Genomic DNA, 20,952 nt, shown 5'->3' with positions numbered 1-20,952 from the left:
AGGCGACGGCACAAAAGTTGAGGCTCCACCCCTGGTTGTTGACCATGACCAGCTGATTCCTGCCACCTCCGAGTCGCCCCCAACAGTGGCCGCCCTCGGCAGAGAAAAGCGTTCTGCTCTGGCCATGCAAGGAATGATGGTGAACGTGAGTCTCCTGCAGTATCTGGACACCGGTCGCTGGTTCATGAGCATCTACAACGACGACTCGAAGCAGCAGCAGGTCAGCATGGTGGTCGGCGAGGCGGACGGAGTGTCCACCACCTGTCCGAACGACTGCAGTGGACACGGCAGCTGCTACCTTGGCAAGTGTGACTGCATTGATGGATACGAAGGCGCCGACTGCTCCAAAAGTAAGTTGAAAAGTGTGATTGTTCTGTATTAGAAATTTATATATTTAAATGAAATTTGAAGACAGTCAGTTTAAAAAAGTTTTTGGGGAGTTTCTATTTTTTTTTTTACAAGTACAAAACTTTTCAAAGGATTTTTTTAATTAAAAAGATAATCCAATATTGCTAACATTTTTTTGTTTAATTTGACAATATTTTCTTCTATAAACTTTCTCCAAACTTAACTAATGCTTTCTAAAAAAAATCACTTTTAATACTTTATATACCAAAAGATTTTCTTTTTTTTTGAAGATGGAAAGACATAAAATTGCATTTCTTTAATACATCTGTGTCCTTTGTAAGGATCAGGGGCCAGCGTAAATCCATTTCACAAGTGTTGATGGTCGCACGGGGCTCTCAGCCCTTAGAGGACAGATCAATTTTATTGAAGACGGAGAATAATTTAGATATCTGTCGGGCGGTCCGGCGGCAGAGATGATTGAATCTCGTTATTTGGACTGCACGCTCAGCAGAACTTGTTGCGGAAAATATGAACAATAAAGGCGAGTTTGGAAGTGGCATTAAGGCGAAGAGGCAAAGACGTGCTACTTTATTCCCCATAGCCGTCATAAAGCGGGCGGGGCGTAACCTTGGCCACAGCGATACGTGTCTTGGTTACCTCCAGCACGTCATGTTTCCTTCTCTCGAGTTTTAGTAGGGCTCCTTTCAGCCTCGCCAGCCATCTCTTGATATTTTTTATATTATTACATTTTGTCGGTTATTATATCCCCTCGATGTATAGCGCGTCCTCCCTCCAGCCCGGCGGAAAGATGAGAAAACGTAATATCTCTCCGCGCTGCAAACATCCCTCTTCTTCCTAGCTCGCTTTCATTTCTCTTTCATTTCATTTTGCGCGCTGATCGAATTGCAGTATTTTCCTCCATCCTTCTGTTTTCGCCGGCTCGTAATAATCCCCCCCGTAATAAACTATCATCACATCTCTCCGGCCGTGCGCGTTTTTGATCCTGCGCTGCGATTCCGTGCACAAAGATCAGCACGGAGGCAATTAATCTTCCGCTGAATTCACTCGACGGCCTGTTTTGCAATTATATTAAAAGACAGCAAACGGGAAAGAGAGATCGCCAACCAGCCGCCCAGAGACCTTGAGTTCTTTATCTCTTATTTTCGCTGATTTTGCCCAACTTGCAATCAAAGACTTTATTTGATCCGCAACCCGGCTCCCATGTTTTTAAATGAAATTTTTTCTATTTTAGTTATTCTTTTTCTCTCCACTATAAAAATGATAATTCGTTCCAGATTTCCACATTCAATGAGAATTATAATCTTCGCATTACTTCAAAGAGCGCCATAAAAAATCATTTTGCAAACGTTTGGTGAAGTTAACTTGCTATTTTTCTCTGTAGAACGAAAAATTCTGGCAATATTCCTTTCGCAGGATGTTCTTCTCTCTGGAGTTTTTTTTTATTTTTGGTGCTCGTTTTTCTCGGACTTGATATTTTCGCGTTTGCCTGCAGAGCGACGTGCAGCGCAAAAATGGCAATTTGGAATTATGTACTTTGGCCGTACAGCACACATGCCGCTGCCGACGCGGCTTTTATTATGCAGACGAGTTATTATTAGGCAATAAAGCGCCGGCTGTACCACGGCACCCATCCGGGCCAATCGATAGCGCGCGGCCAATATGTGCAGCGTCGGAATACGTGCCGCGTTTGCTGCCTCGTATAATGTTTTATGGCCTGTACTTGCCCACGGGCTAGGAATTTGAATTAATTTACTGTGCGTCATCCTTAAAATTCTATTTTCGCATATTCCCCAAAGAACTTCCTTTCAACATAGTTTGGTTATTACTTAAGTAAATTTATTTGTTTTATTATAATTATTATGAATATTATCATTCCTATCTTCTTCTACATTTTATTTATAAATAATATACTATACAACACTACATCAAATGGATGATTTTTCAAAGAGTTTCATGTCTTCCAAAATATAAATATTAAATTATGTTAGTGCGGTTGATTTCTATTTTTTCATACTTTTAAAATTACGGTGAGAGACTATTAAAAAATTATATAAAGAATATAATATTAATTTAAAATTACTTAAAATTTAAAAAATGTTGACGTAAATGAAATAAATTATTTATAAAAAAAAAAACACTTCCAATATTTTAATTTCTAAATGTTAAATATTCCTGAATATATTCTTAATTATTATTTCATTTATTTTTAGATTGTAAACATGAGGAATAAACAACAAAAATGAAAAAAGAAAATCCTCGCCTTTATGAGAAATTTAAATAAAAGTATTTTTTACTGTACGCAAACAAAATTATTCGATATTGTTCAAATCTATAGCAAGTAAAATCAAATTTAGCAAATTGATTGATTGTTCTTCTATCTAGTATAAGTTGCATAAAACATCTGTTATAATCCAGAAAACTTAAAATCTATATTCTTTGAATTCGGTTCAGGACTAAAAATTTCGCCATTATAGATTGTTGTTTCTTTTTATTAATTCAATGAATTTTCAAATTAGAAAAAAATCAAATTTTTTATAATTTGAATTGATAAGGAAAAAATTTGAATTATTGGGATTCATTCTGGAAATTCGCAAATAGAACATGGTGTAAAAACACCAATTGCTGCAAAGTGTATTTTTTTACTAATGAATGCCATTAATTGTAATTTGCAGGCGTTTGCCCGGTCCTGTGCTCGAACCACGGTCGGTACGGCGGCGGAATGTGCCACTGCGAGGAGGGCTGGAAAGGAGCGGAATGCGACGTACCGGAACACGACTGCGAAACACCGGATTGTTCTGGTCACGGACAATGCCTCGGCGGTGTCTGCGTCTGTCACACGGGCTGGAAGGGCGTTTCCTGCGAGCAAGGTAAGCTGAGGGTGATTTATATCGGGGCCATCAACCGGTTGTCGGTCGCAATTCGCAAAGGGTCCGTCCACCCGCTCTCAGGCAAATTTGTTTATTTCGCCCACACGCAGCGGCAAAGCACATCTGTTTGCCTTAATGGCTCTTTCAAGCAGCTTGAGAACTGAGAGGGAGCAAAAAAGAGAGAATGGGCGAAAACGTGTCATGTAATACCACACACGTTGACAGATACAATGAGCAATTAATGTAGCAAAGCCACTATAATATAACTGTTCTAAATATTTACAATCAGAAAAATACTTTTCCTGCGTTTTCATTACGTTTTTCAGCAATAAAACTTGGTTTCTGCTCAAATATAGCACAATCATAGAAAAATTATCAAAATGTAATAAAATTTTAACTTTTAAACATGTGAAAAATAACAGAAAATTTAAGTCATATCTTAATTTTTTTTTTCTTATGCAATAATATTGCAGCAATAGTCTTTTTTCCCTTAAAGAGGTTACTTTAAATATAAATGAATTTGAAAATATTTTAAGTTCTTCGTCCTTTCTCAAAATATGTCTGCATTTTAAAATTTTCACTTATTTGTGCGGTTTGACTATCATTGTTGATTTTCCTTTTTTTGTAACTCATAAATTTATGTATAAATTGATTTATCCCCATTTATAAAACTAAAATTCAAAATTATTTTTATGCTCTATTCAGTTGTTAGCAATAATTAGACACCTGCTCACACCTGCTTAAAAACTAAGCAATTGATTAATATTTTGCTACTTTATTCGAGCAGATTTTGAGGTTAGTGTGTAGAATTTGCATTCATAACGAGCTTTCAAGTGCAGCTCCGTGCAGTTTTATCCGCTTTATCAGCGCGCACGCTTTTCTCTGCTCTCTCAATAATTCAAATTCTAATCAGCTTAGCGCACTTACCACATCGTGCTCCATCCACGACTCAGTACAAAAAGGCCCGTTTTATAATTAAAGATCGGAGATTGATAACAAGCGAGGGCAATATTTATTTTCCCGCGCGCGGTGCAAAAATAAACCTTGTGATACAAAAGCGGCAAAGGGAAAAAACGAAAACGACGACAATGAACACGAGCCGCTGCTGCAGCTGCTGGAACATGCAAAAGTCAGCATGTGCTTTTGTAAAACGCCCGGTGGCACGTAAAAAGGCCAACTCGCTCTTTCTCTGCATGTACACCATACATGAAACGAACATAACGACCCGGCCCAGCGAAAACATACCTGAGTCAGCGCATTCGAGGCCTCCGCTTAATTCTTGCTGTCAAACACACACATGCACATCTTCCAGAGACACATACGGAATTAAACGGCGCGCCTTGCAATTTCATATGATTTACTTTCGTGCCGCACACTTGTTTCAAAGTTCAAACTAACATGTGTGTGTTCGTTATTCATTTCTCGCACATGAATGGGAAAATGCACGTAGTCAATTAATTTCAGATGCTAGTTTATACAAAACACAAAGTTCCATCCGAATCAAAATATTTAATTAATCAAATCGAACTGTAAATCAGCCATTTCTCTGCAACCCGCACGACATCATTATTTTTAATTGAAAATACCTGACTGGTGAAAAACGTATTTTTTTCTCAAACTTTTCAGTGAATCTTTTCGGGTAAAAACGTTTTTAACAATAATTTTTTTCCGCTGTTTTTTTTTTTAATTTCCAGTTCTAATTCAAAATTAATGAAAGATTTTTAAAAATGAAAAAGCACTTTTCATCCTAAAAGTCAGATAGCTTTCTTAAGAAATGAGATCATTTGGTTTAAGATGTAATTAAATCTGCACGAACTATTGCCAAACGGTATGAATAGAAAAATCCAATCAATCCTAAAAATCCTAAAATATAATTTTTCGTGCAAAAATATTGTTCTTTTTCAAAAGAGAAATGCCATAATTTTCAGATCCATTGTCAGACTGCATTTTGTAAAGAACAAAAAAAAACAGACCCTTTACAGCCTTGAAAATACACAAAAACTTTCATAGGTTTAATTAACTTATTGTAAAACGGCGGAAAGTTAATTGAAAAGACCTTTGTTCTTGTACAAAGCTTTTTACCGTCCAAGCACCAATCCTCAATGATTTTTTGCTCTGGAAACCTGTAGATGTTCGCAATGGCAATGCTCACCGCCTGCACCATCTGCTGATTGCACACGTCGAACAATCTTTTGTTTTCTCAACAAGTCGTTAAGTCGAGAGCGTTCATTATGTCCCGGCGGCGACGGTGCTCATCAAAGACTCTTTTTGCGCAGTCACCGCGCGCGCAGTTCAAACTTGTTCGATTAATAATTCGCACGGACTATAATTGCGTTCTACATCGGCCGGTTGATCAGTTGCACCTCGATGCACTTGGCGCTAAGTAGGGCGAGCGGTTTAATCAAACTGAAACACTCCTCATTAATGACGCAATTTCCAACCTGAATCACTTGAATAGTTAAATTATATCGAGGTGAAACTAGAGATGTAAAAATCTATAATTTATTTTATTTTATTAGATCAAAGTCAAATAGGTATTTTATAATCCAAACTTTTATTGCATTTATTGAGAAAAAAAATAACAATAATTATTTTATAATATTTTAAATAATAAAATGGCAATATATAATAAATTTAAAAATTATGTAATTAATGTAATTTTTTTTATAAACTTTAGCTGAATGTTTATATAGTTTGTTTTCATCGTTTTCATTTTCCATTTTGATCTGAAAATCAATTTTGAGACCAAACTTAGATACAAAAATCAAATTATGAGAAACTTAAAATAGAAACACACTGCACCAATTCCCATTAAAGTTTAATTTTTACAACTAATTGACCAATTGTAATTTTGAGACTGTAATCGTTTCAGATGATTAGACATGTTTCAGTTACATTCATTAAAATTAATTTATTTTATAAAATAAATTAATTTTGATGGTCTTCAAAAAAGTAAACTGGATTTTATAGACTATATTTAATGTTCAGTATAAAAGTTTATATTTGAATTTTTTCCAATGTAGCATTTGCAACCATTTTCTAAAAAAAATATTTTTTGAAAAATCGTCCGAATGAAGCCCAAGCGTAATTAATCATGCCACTTGATAGGCAAACTTTTGCCGCTCCACTGCTTTTGTGCCACATATCAAAGCAAAGTTTTGACAGGCAAAATAATGTGAAATTTAATTACGTGGCCGCTTGTCGTGACAAGTTACAAGTGCCCGCTGACGTCACTGGCCGGCGACTCGAACAAACAACTCGCGCATAATCGAATCGGCATCATTTGCGTTTGGCGTAAAACACGGGGGCAATAACAGATCTGTGCAAGGGGCCGGCCATCCGCTTTAAGCCGTTTGGGCCATCGATTTTCTGCAGCAGCGCCGCCATCGCAGCGGAAAGAAGAACGCAGCCCTTCCTGAAAAAATAAAACCGTCGTCAATTTTTAAACAGAGGAAACAAAACGTCAAAGGTGTGTGTTGAGCGAAATCGTCGTCTAAAGTTGAAGTTTCGAAAACGACATTCGCACCAAGACAATAACGAGAAACTTTGCTATTTTCGTCGAGCTGAATAAACAAGTCGGCGAAACTTTGGCACTGCGATGAAATTAAATTCCCTGTCCTTTCGCAAGCACTCGACGTGAGGCTCGAGTGCGTCGTGCACATTCGCAGCTCTCGAGTTGGCCCTGAACCGTCGGTTTAATGGGATTCAAGGGCCCCGCCCGACTGCCGCGCCTTTTCCAGATTGCTTCGAATTTGCAGCTTTACTCGCGAGTGACGGATTGATGGGCTTTGATTTCTGCTTTCGAGGGGCATCGACGAGATTCAAGCTGCGGAAAATGCCAAAGGGGATCCTTCACTGTGAAATTATTTGCTGCTTTTTTTAAGTAGATACTTCAAATTGATCTCCTGAAATATTGATAATATTTATCTGTCCAAAAATATTTTGGGGAAAAAAGGAGAAATTATCACTAACGAATATAAGGGTCATTTATAAGTACACCAGATTACCTGTCAGTTTTGCATCAATACTAATTTTATTTTTATTTTTCATCGTAATTTTGTTGGATTGGGGAAAAATATAGGAGTCATGACTACGTTTTTAATACATAAACAAAAAATAAAAAATCCAAAAATTTAGTAACATCATGTTGTTAGAAGTGGTAATTTAAAAAAAAAAAAAAATAATAATAATACGAGCATAGTTGCAAATTTGATCTTTTATGTGCGATTAAATTTTCGTTATGATTAATTTGGTCCCTATGACGATGTGTTAAGTTGAATCTGCATTGCTATGCAGTGTAATTTGAAAATTGAAGCGCGCACATGGGGCGAATATTTGTGTACTAAGGCCAATATTAGTATTGTTGTTTAATTCTTCACAAATCAAGTCAATGGAGAGAAAATTATTCAAACAAAAAGTAAGTCGATAGTAAATTTTCTAATTTTTAAAATAATTAACATTTATTAATTTCCTCAACTTAATCCACGTTAAGAACTCATGAAAAATTTTGCTTCATGCAACCTAAAAATAAAAATTTTATTGGCTTCAATTAAAAACAATATTAATTTAATCGATCTATCACAGAATCAAACACTAACTTCAAAGAATAATAATTATGTCAATTAAATTATGTTTAATTTATAAATTTTAATTAATAATGAACATTAATAAGTTTTAAAGACGTTGATAAATAACATTACCAATAATTAATTAAAAATATAAGATTGATTTATTTTGCCATTTATTTTCACGTCTCTAAAAAAAATATTTATCAGAAAAAAAACTTTAAAATTGTCTTAATTTGGATTATATATTTAATTAATATGTTCAAAATTCAACTACTTGTAAAAACCCTTGTGGAAGGTTGCAGGTGGTGACTTTAGGCTAAGCTCTCACCATAAAAATAATAATTTAATTCTGAAACGCGGCGCTCAAACATTTGCCTTGCAGCCTTCCGTTTCCGCAGTTGCTCTTCCGACTTGTTCTTTTCTGCCGCTGCACGCGAAGCCGCCTGCTAAATAATTTGTCCCTCTTTCTCTGCGCTCCGCTCGTTCCCAGGACCAAATTTATGCTGCTGCAACGGAGAAGTTTCCTAACCGGATAATAAGTCTAATATTTCACTCCTCCACCGTAATTTTTCAAGTAAACAAAACTACCAAGAAGTATCGCAAAAGACAAATATTTTGTCTCCTGCCGCCGGCTCCATTTTCGCCGGCCCTTTTCCCTGCCTGCTGTAATATTTGCACTTTTCATGAACACGCCAGAGATCCTCATGCAGCAATCGTTCTCGCGCAAATTAAATTGCTCGGCAAACAAAAATCCTCTCCGGCTGCGCTGCATGTGTATTTACAGAAAAGTGCAAATTCGTCAAATGAGCGGAGCCTTTATCTTTTATTTCCTCGGGCTCTTTTGAACTTTCGCGTATATTCAATTAGAGTGCGCCCAGTTTTCCAAACTTTCATTGCTCTGCTGCAGAAGTTAGTTTTAATTGCCGGCGTTATTCCACCTTGCCGTATAACAATTAAGATGCGCGGGGATAAGCGGCGGCGGCGGCAACAAAAGGGTTGGCAGTTGAGATGCCAATTGCCTCTTTTCCCAGAGCCGCTCCTCTTTTATTCATATCGGGCCTCGTGCAGGTGCGCCTGTTCCCAAACTCTGTGTGTGCATTCGGTCGGATGCAGGGGCCGTTTTGCGGCGAGCCCCCTGCTTTCACTCAAGCCAGCAGCCGGAATGCTGCAACCCGCCAGGCCATAATTCGCCGGCGATAAATATAATAAAAGGGCGGTTAATGCGCTCTATGTGCTCGCGTTTTGTGGTCGCACACGAGAATCTCGCTTGTTGGCAAGAGGGCGCGCAGAATTACGATTGCAGGCGTCTTTTATACGTCGAATAACGAGGGCAATCCAAAATTATTGGCAATTAGTGGAGCTTCGTGGTGCATAGCTGTTGCTTATTTTGATACATTTAATTACAAAAAAAAATGCTTGACACACAAACATTTAAAAACTTTGAAATAAAAAAATCAATAACTACAATGTTAATTAATATCTGCAGAGAATGGAATATTGTTATCTAACCTTTATTAGAAAAATCTAATCCTATTTCATGGGGACGATATTTATTCCGTTTTTTACAGACTTAAAAAGTTTTATTTATCCTTTGTTAAATATAAAAATAACAGAAAATAACTTTCATCATTTAGCAAATGTTATAAAAAATACTAAATTTTTTTGCATCCCCGATTTTATTAAAAATTTTAAATAATTGCTTTTAGATGAATATCATGTTAGAAATTATTGAAAATTGATGAAGTAACAAGATGGTTTTTTTTTGAAAATTTGCTCTTTGAAAATTCTAGAAAATAATACCTTTTAGACTGTCAGTAATTCAATACGCATCGATCCCATCCCGCGAGCGCTTTTTTGAAAGCTTTTCTCCGCGCGTGCGATTATTAAATTTCCAGCGCGGCCCTCTCTCTAATCCCTTTTAAAAGCTGCAAACACAAAAGACTGACAAAAATGAGGCTTCTTCTTTCTCGTCAGCACCCAAACTGATCCTCTCTCTCATTACGCGTGCAAACTTAATTTGCGCCGACACGAAAATAGATCGCAAATAAGGGTGTGTCCCGCCCTCACCACCCTCTTCAGCCTCAATGCGATCTCTCTCGATAAATACAAATATAGACGGTGTGTTTTCTTTTTTTCTCAAAGCTTGTTTGCTGTGCCGTCGTCATTCTGCGAGACGCATGCATACGCCATGATAGATTCTTTCCTTTTCTTCCCAACTTGTTAGCGTGTGTGCGCGACTCAAGTCGTCGCTCGTTTCGTCCTCTCTCTGTGTTTGTGTGCGCGTGTCTACATAAATAAGCATAGGTATATAGTATTCGCAGAGAGACCGACTGAGATACATCATCTCTCGAGAGGCTTGCAAAAGCTTTTCGGGATGTCCCTATTAAGGAGTCTGTCAGTCAAATTTCACTCGAGCAGTGACGAGTTGGTGGAAATGGAGAAGCCCACCGCATCATATAGCTGTGGAAATGTGCAAAAATAGAACAGTCAGATTTGCACAAACACTTTGCCTGGGGGAAGCCGTCCCACGTACGAGGAGGAAAAAAATTATAAAAATATTTGCAGGAAATTCTTTGAAAAAGATGAGAAAATTAAATTAAATTTTAATCAAAATTATTGGAAGTTTTTGAGGTACAATTGATTTAATTATTTCTTATTGATAAAAAAAATATAGAAGGAAAATCTTTCAATGGTAAAATGCATTTGAATATGCAAGTTTTTATAACTCGTCCTCGATTGACACCTCCCTCCCATCGTTAAATCTCTTCATTACAGAGGCACGTCAGTTCTTTTTTCTGCACATTGAAAAGTTTTCCAAAGGAGAGAATGAGATCAAAGGCAGCCGGGATCAAAATGCTAATCCAACCACGACGCCTTTGTCTCTAAAGGCAGACTTGGTTTTATTAATAGGTCCCATACGTATCGATGGCTAATAAAGTGCCGCTCAGCAGGAGCTGCTGGCTTTTATTTTAAATCTCCAAGCGTGGGATGCGCTTCGTCGGAATTTACAAAGTTGAGCGTTTGATCGGCAAAATCAGAGTGAAAGAGGGTTGTTGCTTTGCTGCGAAATTAAGTTTCCAGTCTTTTTTTGCAGATCAAAGGGGAGAGTGGAAGCTAGAGTGCCATATTGAATTTTATATTAGGTTCCTAAAATAAAATACAACAAAAAGGAACAAAAAAATTCCGTCTGAAATAAAATTATTTGAAAGATCAAATAAATATCTCAAATTTTATAGAAATAAATGGAAATAAAAAATAATAGTTGAAAATATATATTTAGAATGTAATAAAAATGGAATCTGCTCCGAAATATTTCATGAAACTTCTAATTCTTATTAAAAAATAAATATCAAAGAATCGGATTGCATATTTTTTTAATAAATTCCACTTTCGGTGCCTTCATTAATAATTTCTTAAGAATAAGTAAACCAATTTTGATCATATTAATTCATAGCGCTCAACAAAATAGGAATTTTAAAATTTGACTGGAGAAGTTTGCAATGAGGGAAGTTTTGACTGCAGTCATATTTCACCCTCCTCAGCTCCGAACTGTTTAATCAGCTGCTCGTGGAACGGCTCCAGACGCTAATTTAGTTTCCGAAGCTCCGCACACGCAACGCCCCACGCCCGCCCGGCAGTTTTAATATCTCACGTGGGTTTCACCTGACATTACGGAGATTCCGCGCTCGTGCACCCTCTTCCCTCTTGACAACTTTTTCGGCGTGCACCACTCGAGCAGCCCCTTTGCTGCCGTCAAGGGGCTTTGCAACAGATTGTTCCGAAAAGTACACTTATTCTGCCGAGATAAAATTCTAAAACACGTGGATCGATTTGGCCCGTCCTCGAATCAGACCTGGACTAAAAGCTGCATTCATTCGGCTTTATTGTCAGCTAACAGGTGTTCCGCCGCCTCTCTCTGTCGCTTTTTTTTAATTAAAAGCCACTCCAGCAATGAACTCGGCAGCGCGAAATCAAAAATATGAAATTATCCCAGTGGATGGAAATTTTTTTTTTCGCTTTGATCTCGGCGCCGCTTGACTTTTCATCTCACTCGTTTTTTATTATCACCTTTTCGATATTGAAATGCTTTCCCACTCTGATAAAAAAGGGACGTGTTCTAAATAAGGCTCTCGTCAGCACCTCAAATGAAAGGAATTTTATTTCGCTTTTGTCGTTGTACGTCTCCGATTTATTTTTCTTTTGCAAAAAGTTTTTTTGGCACAGGCGAAGACTTGATGAAAATTTTTTTGCTCCACAGTTGAGTGTCCCGACCCGACGTGCTCGAACCACGGATCATGTGTCGCCGGACGTTGCTACTGCAAAGCAGGTTGGCAGGGCGTCAACTGCTCTGCACTGGACCAACAAGTCTATCAGTGTCTGCCCGGCTGCAACGACCACGGCTCGTATGACCTGGAGAGTGGCGCCTGCATCTGCGACAACTTTTGGACCGGGATCGACTGCTCCGAAGGTAAGTTTAATTGTAATTTTTTAAAGCTATAAATTAATTTTTTTTTTTAATTTAAGTTTAAATAATAACGTGAACTACATTTAAAAAATTCTTACTTTTTATTTTTAAATAATATCATTTATATTTAAATTAATTACATTTATTTTAACAATTTTTTGAAATATAAATTTTTTTGCACTATATTATTTGTTTATCTTATATAATTTTTATAAAAATTTATATATAGTCGTACCGCGTAATTTAAATTAATTGGAAAATCCTATCTACTCATAGGCGAAGTTCTTGGGGGTTAGTTAAATATTAATTCCTATCACAATTTCATTTTCATGTAACTAACTTCATTCATCTCTCCTTTCATTATAATCAGAGGTATCAAAAATGTATTGGAAGTGTAATTTTGTCATGCTATGGTAAAAACTAAAAATTTTAAGGGCTCTTTAATTAAATACAAACTTCAATATTTTTCTGTGACTTTATGATCAATTTGAAGGATTTGTTTGATAATCTTACAGACCATCAATTATGAGAAGACGCTTTTTTATAGTTTCTATCTAAGTATAATTTAAATATAATAGCATAAATTTCATTATTTTTATTCTTGTAAGTATTTTCAGATATATACTGGCTCTCCGATCAAATTTAATATGTTAAAAGGTTCACCAAATTCAGGTTATTTAGTTTTTTTAATAGACGAAAATTCAAATCTTTTTATGAATATTAAGCCAGTATTAAGCGTTTTCAAAACGTGCTAGGAATTTTTTAATCTATTTCTATTATGATGTTTAAATTAAGGTACAACTTTGATATAAAAATACTATTGCAATTGAGTTCAAAAACTGATTTTTTTAAGAATTTACTTAATAATACAAGACATCAATCGCCCTGTCATAATTCAGACGATAAAAGTCTGTGGAATGAAATATCTGACGAGCAAGGCAAGGGTGCTCTCTCAGGGCCTTTGTGTGCGTCTTGGGCGTTGCAAATTGGGAGTTTGGCGAAAGTTAGTTTCGCAGGCCGAGCAAGCAAGCAACACAGAGATCAATGCGCCAAACAACGACGGCTCCTCCGTCTCGAGCCAAGTAACTTGGGTGATGTACTGCCGAGCGGGCCAATATTGGCAGCTTTTTAGCGGCGCGTCTCGCGAGACTCGGCAGTGTAGCGTGTAGTATAAGTAGTGAAGCTCTTGGGCGAAACATGTGCACACGACGAGATCAATTTGCCAGCAGACAAGGACGCGCGCGCGCTGCACCACCAACGGCTCTGCTTAAACGCAAGGTGCGCTTTAATTATGGAAAGTGAATTACTCAAACGCTCAAGCGTGCCGTAATTAAGCCCGGGCGCGCAGCTTCAATTAAGCGGCAAGTCAAACACACATCCCGTCTTTTGAATAATTCCGACAGCCTCGCCGCACCGTCGTTCATTTTTTGCGCTGCTTGTGCGCAAAATCCTCCCTTTCCAAATTGCATTTCAGAAAGGGCAATTAGAGAATTTAAATGGTCCTCTGACAATTTGAAGCTCTCTCTGCAAACGTTATATGTATGTATTCAATTTTTGCTCAAAAGGACCTTCAAGTAATTTTTAATTTTGATTGAAGACTAATAATAATATTGCAAGTAAAAATCTGCACGCACCATAAAGCGTCAAAAAAGAATTCACTCCAAGGTTCTATATTTTCCGCCAAAATGATTTAAAAAAAAAAATGCATTTTTTTTTAAACTTTTTAGCGTTTAAGCAAGAAGGAACTGATGCTTTTGGAAGGAAATATATTAAATTAACTCCTTCCTGCAAATAAAATCCATTAGAAATTTCAATAATTTTAACCTTCTGCCTTTGCCAACAATTCAATTTGACGAAATTTCCTCCTTGTCTCCACAAACAAATTCTTCCCCCGAAGTCAAGCTTACATAATTTGCTCGCTTTTTGCACCCCGGAGAGGCAAACTTGCTCAACTCGGCGCGTTCCATTCACCAAATTCTCGGTCCTCTCGCTCGAAGCAACAAAAATAACGCAGAGGCTCTTCTTCTCGGCGCATAACTTTCTTGCCGGCCCTTCATTTGCGGCTCCTTGTTCTCGAATCTCACTCCTTCCCCCGTCCGTTTTTGTCCTCTCTTATTTATGAACGAATGGCAGATAAATTTGTCAGCAGCAACTTGAGCGCCACCCACACTTTAACCCCTTCCTTCGCGGATGCCATAATTCACAAATTAGACCTGCTCCCAGCTTCCCGCGCGTTTATTATTTAGGCGGCTGATTCACGCGCGTTGGCTTGTACTTTGGTCGGTCGGTCGGCGGTGCACGCACCACTGGTGACGTATGGACCCATTAACGGCACCAGCAGCCAATGCTGCATCCAGCACTCAGCCAAACAACCCTCGTCTCGGACGGCGTGTTTGTTCGCAGCGGCCAAAGTGCGGAAACCGGCGTCTTCTTTGCTAGTGGTTTCGGACAAAGCGGACGAAAGTGAAATACTGCAGCCTCTCTTGTGTGTAGCAGAGAGTGAAATGTGAAAAATGGGGCGCGTTTCGAATTTATCGCCGGCATTAAAGCCGGATTTTAATTCAATAAAAGTTAATAAGGTAGAAGGAGGAGTTGCGCCAAAGTTTTTGGCAACCAGCGTCGGCCACAAAAGGAGGAAAACAAATAATACTAGTCACTTAGTCAGCTAGTCAGGAAAGTCTCAATAGTTAACTAACCTCGGTTTACATTTTTACAACAAAAAATTTTGAATGGGATAGTCCTGATGAAAGTATTCATCATTCATGAATTCATATTTTTATAATTTGACTAATGCTTCAAAGCTAAAATTTAAATTCCTTTTGAATTTTTCATAATTAGTTTAATCCAAGTTTCCTGCTCATAGTTTAATTATAAAGAAATTTTTCCCTTTACAATAAAAATATAAATTATTATACTTAATTATTATGATAATGACCGTTTGTGAACTTATTTATTTATAATAATATATTTATTTACATTTATTAATAAATGAATTAATTTTTTTTTTAAATAATTTAATTTTAATATTTAGAAATATTAAACATTTATCACTTTTTAATGATAAAATAAAAATTTATGAAAAATTGCTCTTTTCATTGGTATTTATTATTCTTATTAAAAAAGCATGTCATATGAGAATAAAAAGTAAGTTGATATTTTAAATTATTCATCAACATTGTAGGTAATGAATAGAATCATGGAACACTAACTATTAATTATGTGGTAGATTAACTGTGAAATTATTTTGAATTACTTTTAAAAATATTTAATTTGATTTAATGTTAAAGACTTATTCCAAATGAATTGAATGTGTTAAGTTACATTATGACAGTAAAAATGCAATAATAATTCAATAAAACATAAAACAGCACAAATATTTCTAAATATTTTAATTTTAGCCCTGTATTTTTACTTGCTGTCATTTTCATCCATCTGCACGCGAAAACTGCCGATCTCAAATTTCCAGCTGGCAATTTGGCTGCCGTGATGGGCCGTATAATTGCTCTGCACCTCCGTGTATGAAACTCAAGCCGGCGTCGTGTTTAAACTTTGTAGTAATTCCGCGCCGTGTTCTGTCGGTGAAAGTCACTTGTGAGGCTGTTCAGGCAGAATTTTAGAGAAAAAAACACACGACGCACTTGTAAGGCACGCGCTCGGCAGGTAATTTGACGATTGCTCTGGGAGCAGACTCTGTACGTATCTTGTTTCACTCCCTTGTGCATCCTCCGACACAAAACGCAATTTACCTCATTTTCGGCTGCACTTTGAAATTGATGGTCGCAGCTCCATTAGCTTATGAGCTGCAGCCGCCGCTTTTTAACGCTCGTCGCCGCCAGGGAATTAATTTGCCAGATTCATTAATCTTTCTCGCGGTAATTTATCACCGGCGGCCCGCACGATTGCATTTTTCATGTTTTCGACCTGTTTTTGCAGGCTGCCTGCAAAACATGATGCCGCGGCTTCGAAAATTCTGATTGATGTTGTTCTGCCGCTCCAATTTTCAATTAAACCGGTCCATGTGTGCTATCAATTTTGGGAAATCGTCGTGGTATTTTATCATAATTTTAAAATTCCCTCTTGCTGGGTAATATTTGGTTTTTTGAGATTAATGAATTATGGTTTAAAAAAAAAATGATCAAAATAATATAATAATATTTAAAAACGGGTGTTTCAATTGAGAAAAAGAAGGCTGATGATGATTATTTCTTATTAAGTGTGAACAGGCTGGGGATAGAGGTCACTTTTAACTCTGAGAATTGAGTCAAGAGATCGATTGTAAAATAATTTTACGTGTCGAACATTATAAATTATTTGTTAAATTTTTTCTCAAAATATGGTGAAAGTTTATTTGATTATTTTCCTTATCTGTTACAGCCCTGTGCAGCTTAGATTGTGGTCCTCACGGTCGCTGCGACAAAGGCAAGTGCGAGTGCGACGATGGTTGGACTGGTGACAGATGCGACCTCCTACCCTGTGACCCGAGATGTGCTGAACATGGGCAATGTAAAAACGGAACCTGCGTTTGCTCTCAAGGATGGAACGGACGTCACTGCACTCTGCGTGAGCTTAAAATCTATTATTTTATTTCAATTACAGTACATAAAATCAAAATAACTTGTTAATTAAATTTCAAAATAATAATAATGTTCCAACTTAGTTTGAATTCATTGTGGGTGAAATTTTAATAAAATTTCTTCCAATTATTTGCTTGTTTACCTTGTTTTTTCCTGCAGCAGGTTTTTTATTTAATATACAAATTGGTTGAAATTTTGATTTTAATTATAGCTGGATGCAAAAACGCGTGCAACCGGCACGGAACATGCGCCATGGCCGAAGGCGTGTACCGGTGCGAGTGCTCGGACGGCTGGGCCGGAAGTGACTGTAGCATCCGGCTGGAGAAGGAGTGCAACGACCAGATTGACAACGACGAGGGTGAGTGGTGCATGACACGCGAGGTTGCCTAACTTTGCCTCAAGAAGAAGTGGACCGCCGGAGATAAGACGGGATAATTAGAGCTCAGCTCGGCGGCCATTAATTAACTCGCGCACTGATCCCCGATTTTCAAACAAAGTTGAGCACTTTACTGAAGGGAGGATCCTTAAGGGGCGAGTTATGCAACGTGCTCGTCAAGCCGCACCGGCAGGTTGCATAACTTTTCTCGTAATAAAGTAGCTAAAGTACAAAGACGAGTACTTTTTTTCGAAATAGTTTAGAAACTTTTCCATTTTAACTCGGGGATAAAATTGAGTTCTCCGCGACACACAATCTAATTTCGCTATTTTTCAAATTTCCATCACGTTTAAGCCCTTTCTCCTCAAGCGCCTGACTTGAAAGCGGGATCGCTATCTCCGGAGCATAACAATTTAGCGCCGCCAGCTTTTCTTGCTCAGCCCCTGCCGAAAAGGGACAAAAGCTCTGGAAATCGATATAAAAAGGACACTTTTTAAGAAAGTCTCTTGCACCCTCTGCAGACAACCTGACCGACTGCGCGGACAGCGAGTGCTGCGCCCTGCCCAGGTGCAAGGAGAACCTCTACTGCCAGTCGTCCAACGACCCTGTGGAGGTGCTTTTGCGAAAGCAGCCGCCCTCCGTCACCGCCTCCTTCTACCAACGCGTCAAATTCCTGATCGAGGAAAACTCGGTGCAGGTCTACGCCCCGATGGAAGCGTTCAGCGAGAGGTACGTGCGGAAAAACCAAAACTCTTTCTTTCTCTCTCTCACACACACATATAAACACGCATCACTTTACATTAGCGGCAGTTTATAATATATTGATATCTATAACAAAACGCTTTAGGAGTAATAATATAATGCTAATCGAGTTTTTGACGATATTCGAAGAGATGCGATTAACCCACACGACTCCAGTGACTCTTCTCTTGATTTCGATTCTCCCGCTCTCTTGTTTGGTTCTCTTTCCGACATCCCATCTTCCGGTTTCCTCCGCTGCTTACTCTTCCGTTCTTATTTTATATACGATTAAGTAGTTACTGATTTTTAACTACTGTTGATTTTTATTCGAAATCAAAAAAATATCCTCTCTATATTTCAAAGTAAAAAAGTATATTTTTACTTTGGCACCTGAATTACTAATCCTTTGGTACTTTCTCTCACTTCTCAACGCCTTCACATTGTCTTTTGTCTAGTGTTTTACCTTTATACCCTACCTCATCCACCTAATATGTGCGTGTCTATTTTACTTTCAACTCTGGGGCGCACCCGTCTGGTCGCCCGCAAGGAGATCAGGAAAATAAAACACCGATGAAAAAATATATATTTATTTATAAGCTGCCCAATTCAAGGCAGGTTTCCAATTTTTATATCTATACTATGGTAGACACAAGATCCCGAGTAGCTCGAGTTTCATTTCAGCAGTTTCAATTTGATTTTTGTGGCGTCAAACCATATTGTGAGCGTCTATGAAAAAGTGAAACGCATGCTTGGCTTCGTCTCGCGCTCGAAATGTCAAATGTCCCGCGATCCTGGACACTGTGGTCCAGGATTGAGAGGCGTTGGCGTTAGCAGCGAGGACGAGACCAAGCATGCGTGCCCGTCTTGTGTCTGTCATTGCAACTTGTGATAATTATTGTGGCGTTCAGTCCTTATTTGTAATACCCTGTTATTTCTTCTTTGACCCCATTGTAGTCAGTTCTGGAACTCGTTCATTCCTCGGTAAGTTCACATCAAACTTGTTCAATAAATTTTGAAATTTTTCGTTCTGTTTTTATTACATATATATTCCAAAATAAAGATAATTAATTTTTACATTCTGTGAAATTAGTTGAACATTTAAATCACTCGGGCCTAATGTCATATTTTTTTCCAATATAAAAAACGGCCAATTTGCTTTTGCTCTTCAGTACAGTATAAGTTTCAAAATCGTGAAGATTTGAAGCGCGTACTGTAATTTGTCTTTCCTCAACACTTTAAATGAGAACATTATTTATTATGTGTCAGAAGAAGTTTTTGTTTTTTTGAAAGTAAACCCTCGAACAAACTCCTTCCTTCCTTGTGTCTGCGTCTGAATGTTTATCTCTCTATTTGTGGTCACACCAACCATCATAATATGCCTTGACCAAATCCTTATTCCTCAAATCCCAAAATCACATTCACTCATTCTCTCACGTGCTACTCTCCCCGTCTGCTTTTTTATTTTTCTTCAAAAGAAAAATGCTGACGGATATATGCACTCACTTCTTTTTGTACCATACATTACGTATTTTTGCGATCCATTTTCATTTCTATCACTTTCACTCTCTCCAGTCTTTTGCTGCGTATAATATTAAAAAAGAGAACTTTCAAATAAAATAACGTTGCCTGCTTTTCTCCCCCGATACGGAAAAACAAAAGCCCTTTGAATTTCTCGGTTTTCGAATAGACTGCTGCCAAAAAGAGAAAAATAGGTCATCCATCCGCCTTTGTTACCAAGGGAAATTTATGCTGCTCCATATTTTCGTGTCGCCCCCGCTGTGCTGCCTATTCATGTAAATTTAACATTACTTTTCAATTTCAGAGCATATCTTCTCCCTTAGTCCATTTCACTTTGCGCGCGCCTGAGATTCTCGGCCTTGATACGGGGCACGAAATTTTCTTTACTCGCGTGAGAAAGTTCAGTAAAAGCAGCCCTGCCCGCGAGAGTAGAGATAACTTTTTGTGTGTGCCGTCGAGTTTTGTGAAAGCCGAGAGTAAAATATGATTTTTCCGCACTGATTTATTGCAGCGACGCTCTGGTTTTTAGCAGGAGTCTATTCCGACCGGGTCTCACAATTCCATGCAAACCGCCCTCTGAATTCAAGGACGAACCATTAATTACTCCTTTACGTCATCAGAGGGTGATGTTTTTACCGCAAAAAAAAACTAATTTGTTAATCAACCACCAAACAAACAATTCTATAGAAATATAGCACTCGATCCTAGCATGCCGATCATTTGATTGATTTATTTATTTTCCCTTCTCACTTGATTAGGTCATAGAATACATGTGCGCACTCGTATTTTTCCTCGTAATTGTTCCACTCTCTGAATTACAGACTGGAATATCAAATTAAGCTCTCGCTGTCTGGTGCACTTAACAGTAGTTTATAGACGTGTCACTCGTCGACGGAGCGCGCAACGAAGCATGTATATTCTTTTCTCACGGTCAATCCTTAAATTTCTTCCCCGTTGCGCCTCCGATCGACGCCTGAACGTGATTATTTTGCCTCCTCGATGTACATAAAAAATTTTATTTTTGCGCGAGAGGCAAAATGACACTTCTTGATGATCTTTCCCGGCCGCTCTCCTCCAAGAAGTAATTTTTCTCCACAGCCGAGTTGCGGTGATTCGAGGCCAAGTTTTGTCGCCGCAAGGATTGGGAATCATCGGCGTCCGCGTCAACATTGACTCGAAAAACAAAAACGGATTCACGTTGACCAGGCCTGGAGGATGGTGAGTAAAACATTTTAGTTTTAAAATGGAAACTTTTACCTTAGCCAGCCTTTAACCCCCCAATTATTGATCGTAATAATGTGAAAGACGTGATCATCCATAGAAATTTTTCAAATTTGCCCTTTTCAAGCCACTTCTTTTGCTAATCTAATACATAAAAGAACCAAAGTAGCCAATTTTTTACAACTATTATTTTTAAATAAATCAAGAATATTATTTTTTTTTCTTTAAATCACCAAATTTGTTCTAGAAAAAT

At 37.8% G+C, this 20,952-nt stretch overlaps 1 protein-coding gene across 8 annotated transcripts in view; it reads left to right on the top strand.

Moving 5' to 3' along the window:
* The window catches only part of LOC132202951 (teneurin-a), a 322,154-nt gene that overhangs the window by 285,486 nt on the left and 15,716 nt on the right, over positions 1–20,952 (top strand). For 7 of the 8 annotated variants that reach the window (XM_059630319.1, XM_059630313.1, XM_059630315.1 and 4 more), the window contains 8 exons: positions 3–350; positions 3,042–3,236; positions 12,063–12,272; positions 16,644–16,829; positions 17,055–17,201; positions 17,741–17,948; positions 18,915–18,941; positions 20,577–20,696. In XM_059630319.1, coding sequence (XP_059486302.1) covers positions 3–350; positions 3,042–3,236; positions 12,063–12,272; positions 16,644–16,829; positions 17,055–17,201; positions 17,741–17,948; positions 18,915–18,941; positions 20,577–20,696 — 1,441 coding nt within the window. The remainder of the gene's footprint in view (positions 1–2; positions 351–3,041; positions 3,237–12,062; positions 12,273–16,643; positions 16,830–17,054; positions 17,202–17,740; positions 17,949–18,914; positions 18,942–20,576; positions 20,697–20,952) is intronic. The other variant, XM_059630318.1, reaches the window with a different exon arrangement.

This window comes from Neocloeon triangulifer, unplaced genomic scaffold, assembly GCF_031216515.1.
Source record: "Neocloeon triangulifer isolate White Clay Creek 2 clone unplaced genomic scaffold, ASM3121651v1 ptg000017l, whole genome shotgun sequence".
Lineage (NCBI taxonomy): Eukaryota > Metazoa > Arthropoda > Insecta > Ephemeroptera > Baetidae > Neocloeon > Neocloeon triangulifer.
The sequence above is the reverse complement of the archived record's forward strand: the minus strand, read 5'-3'. Positions and strand labels throughout refer to the sequence as shown.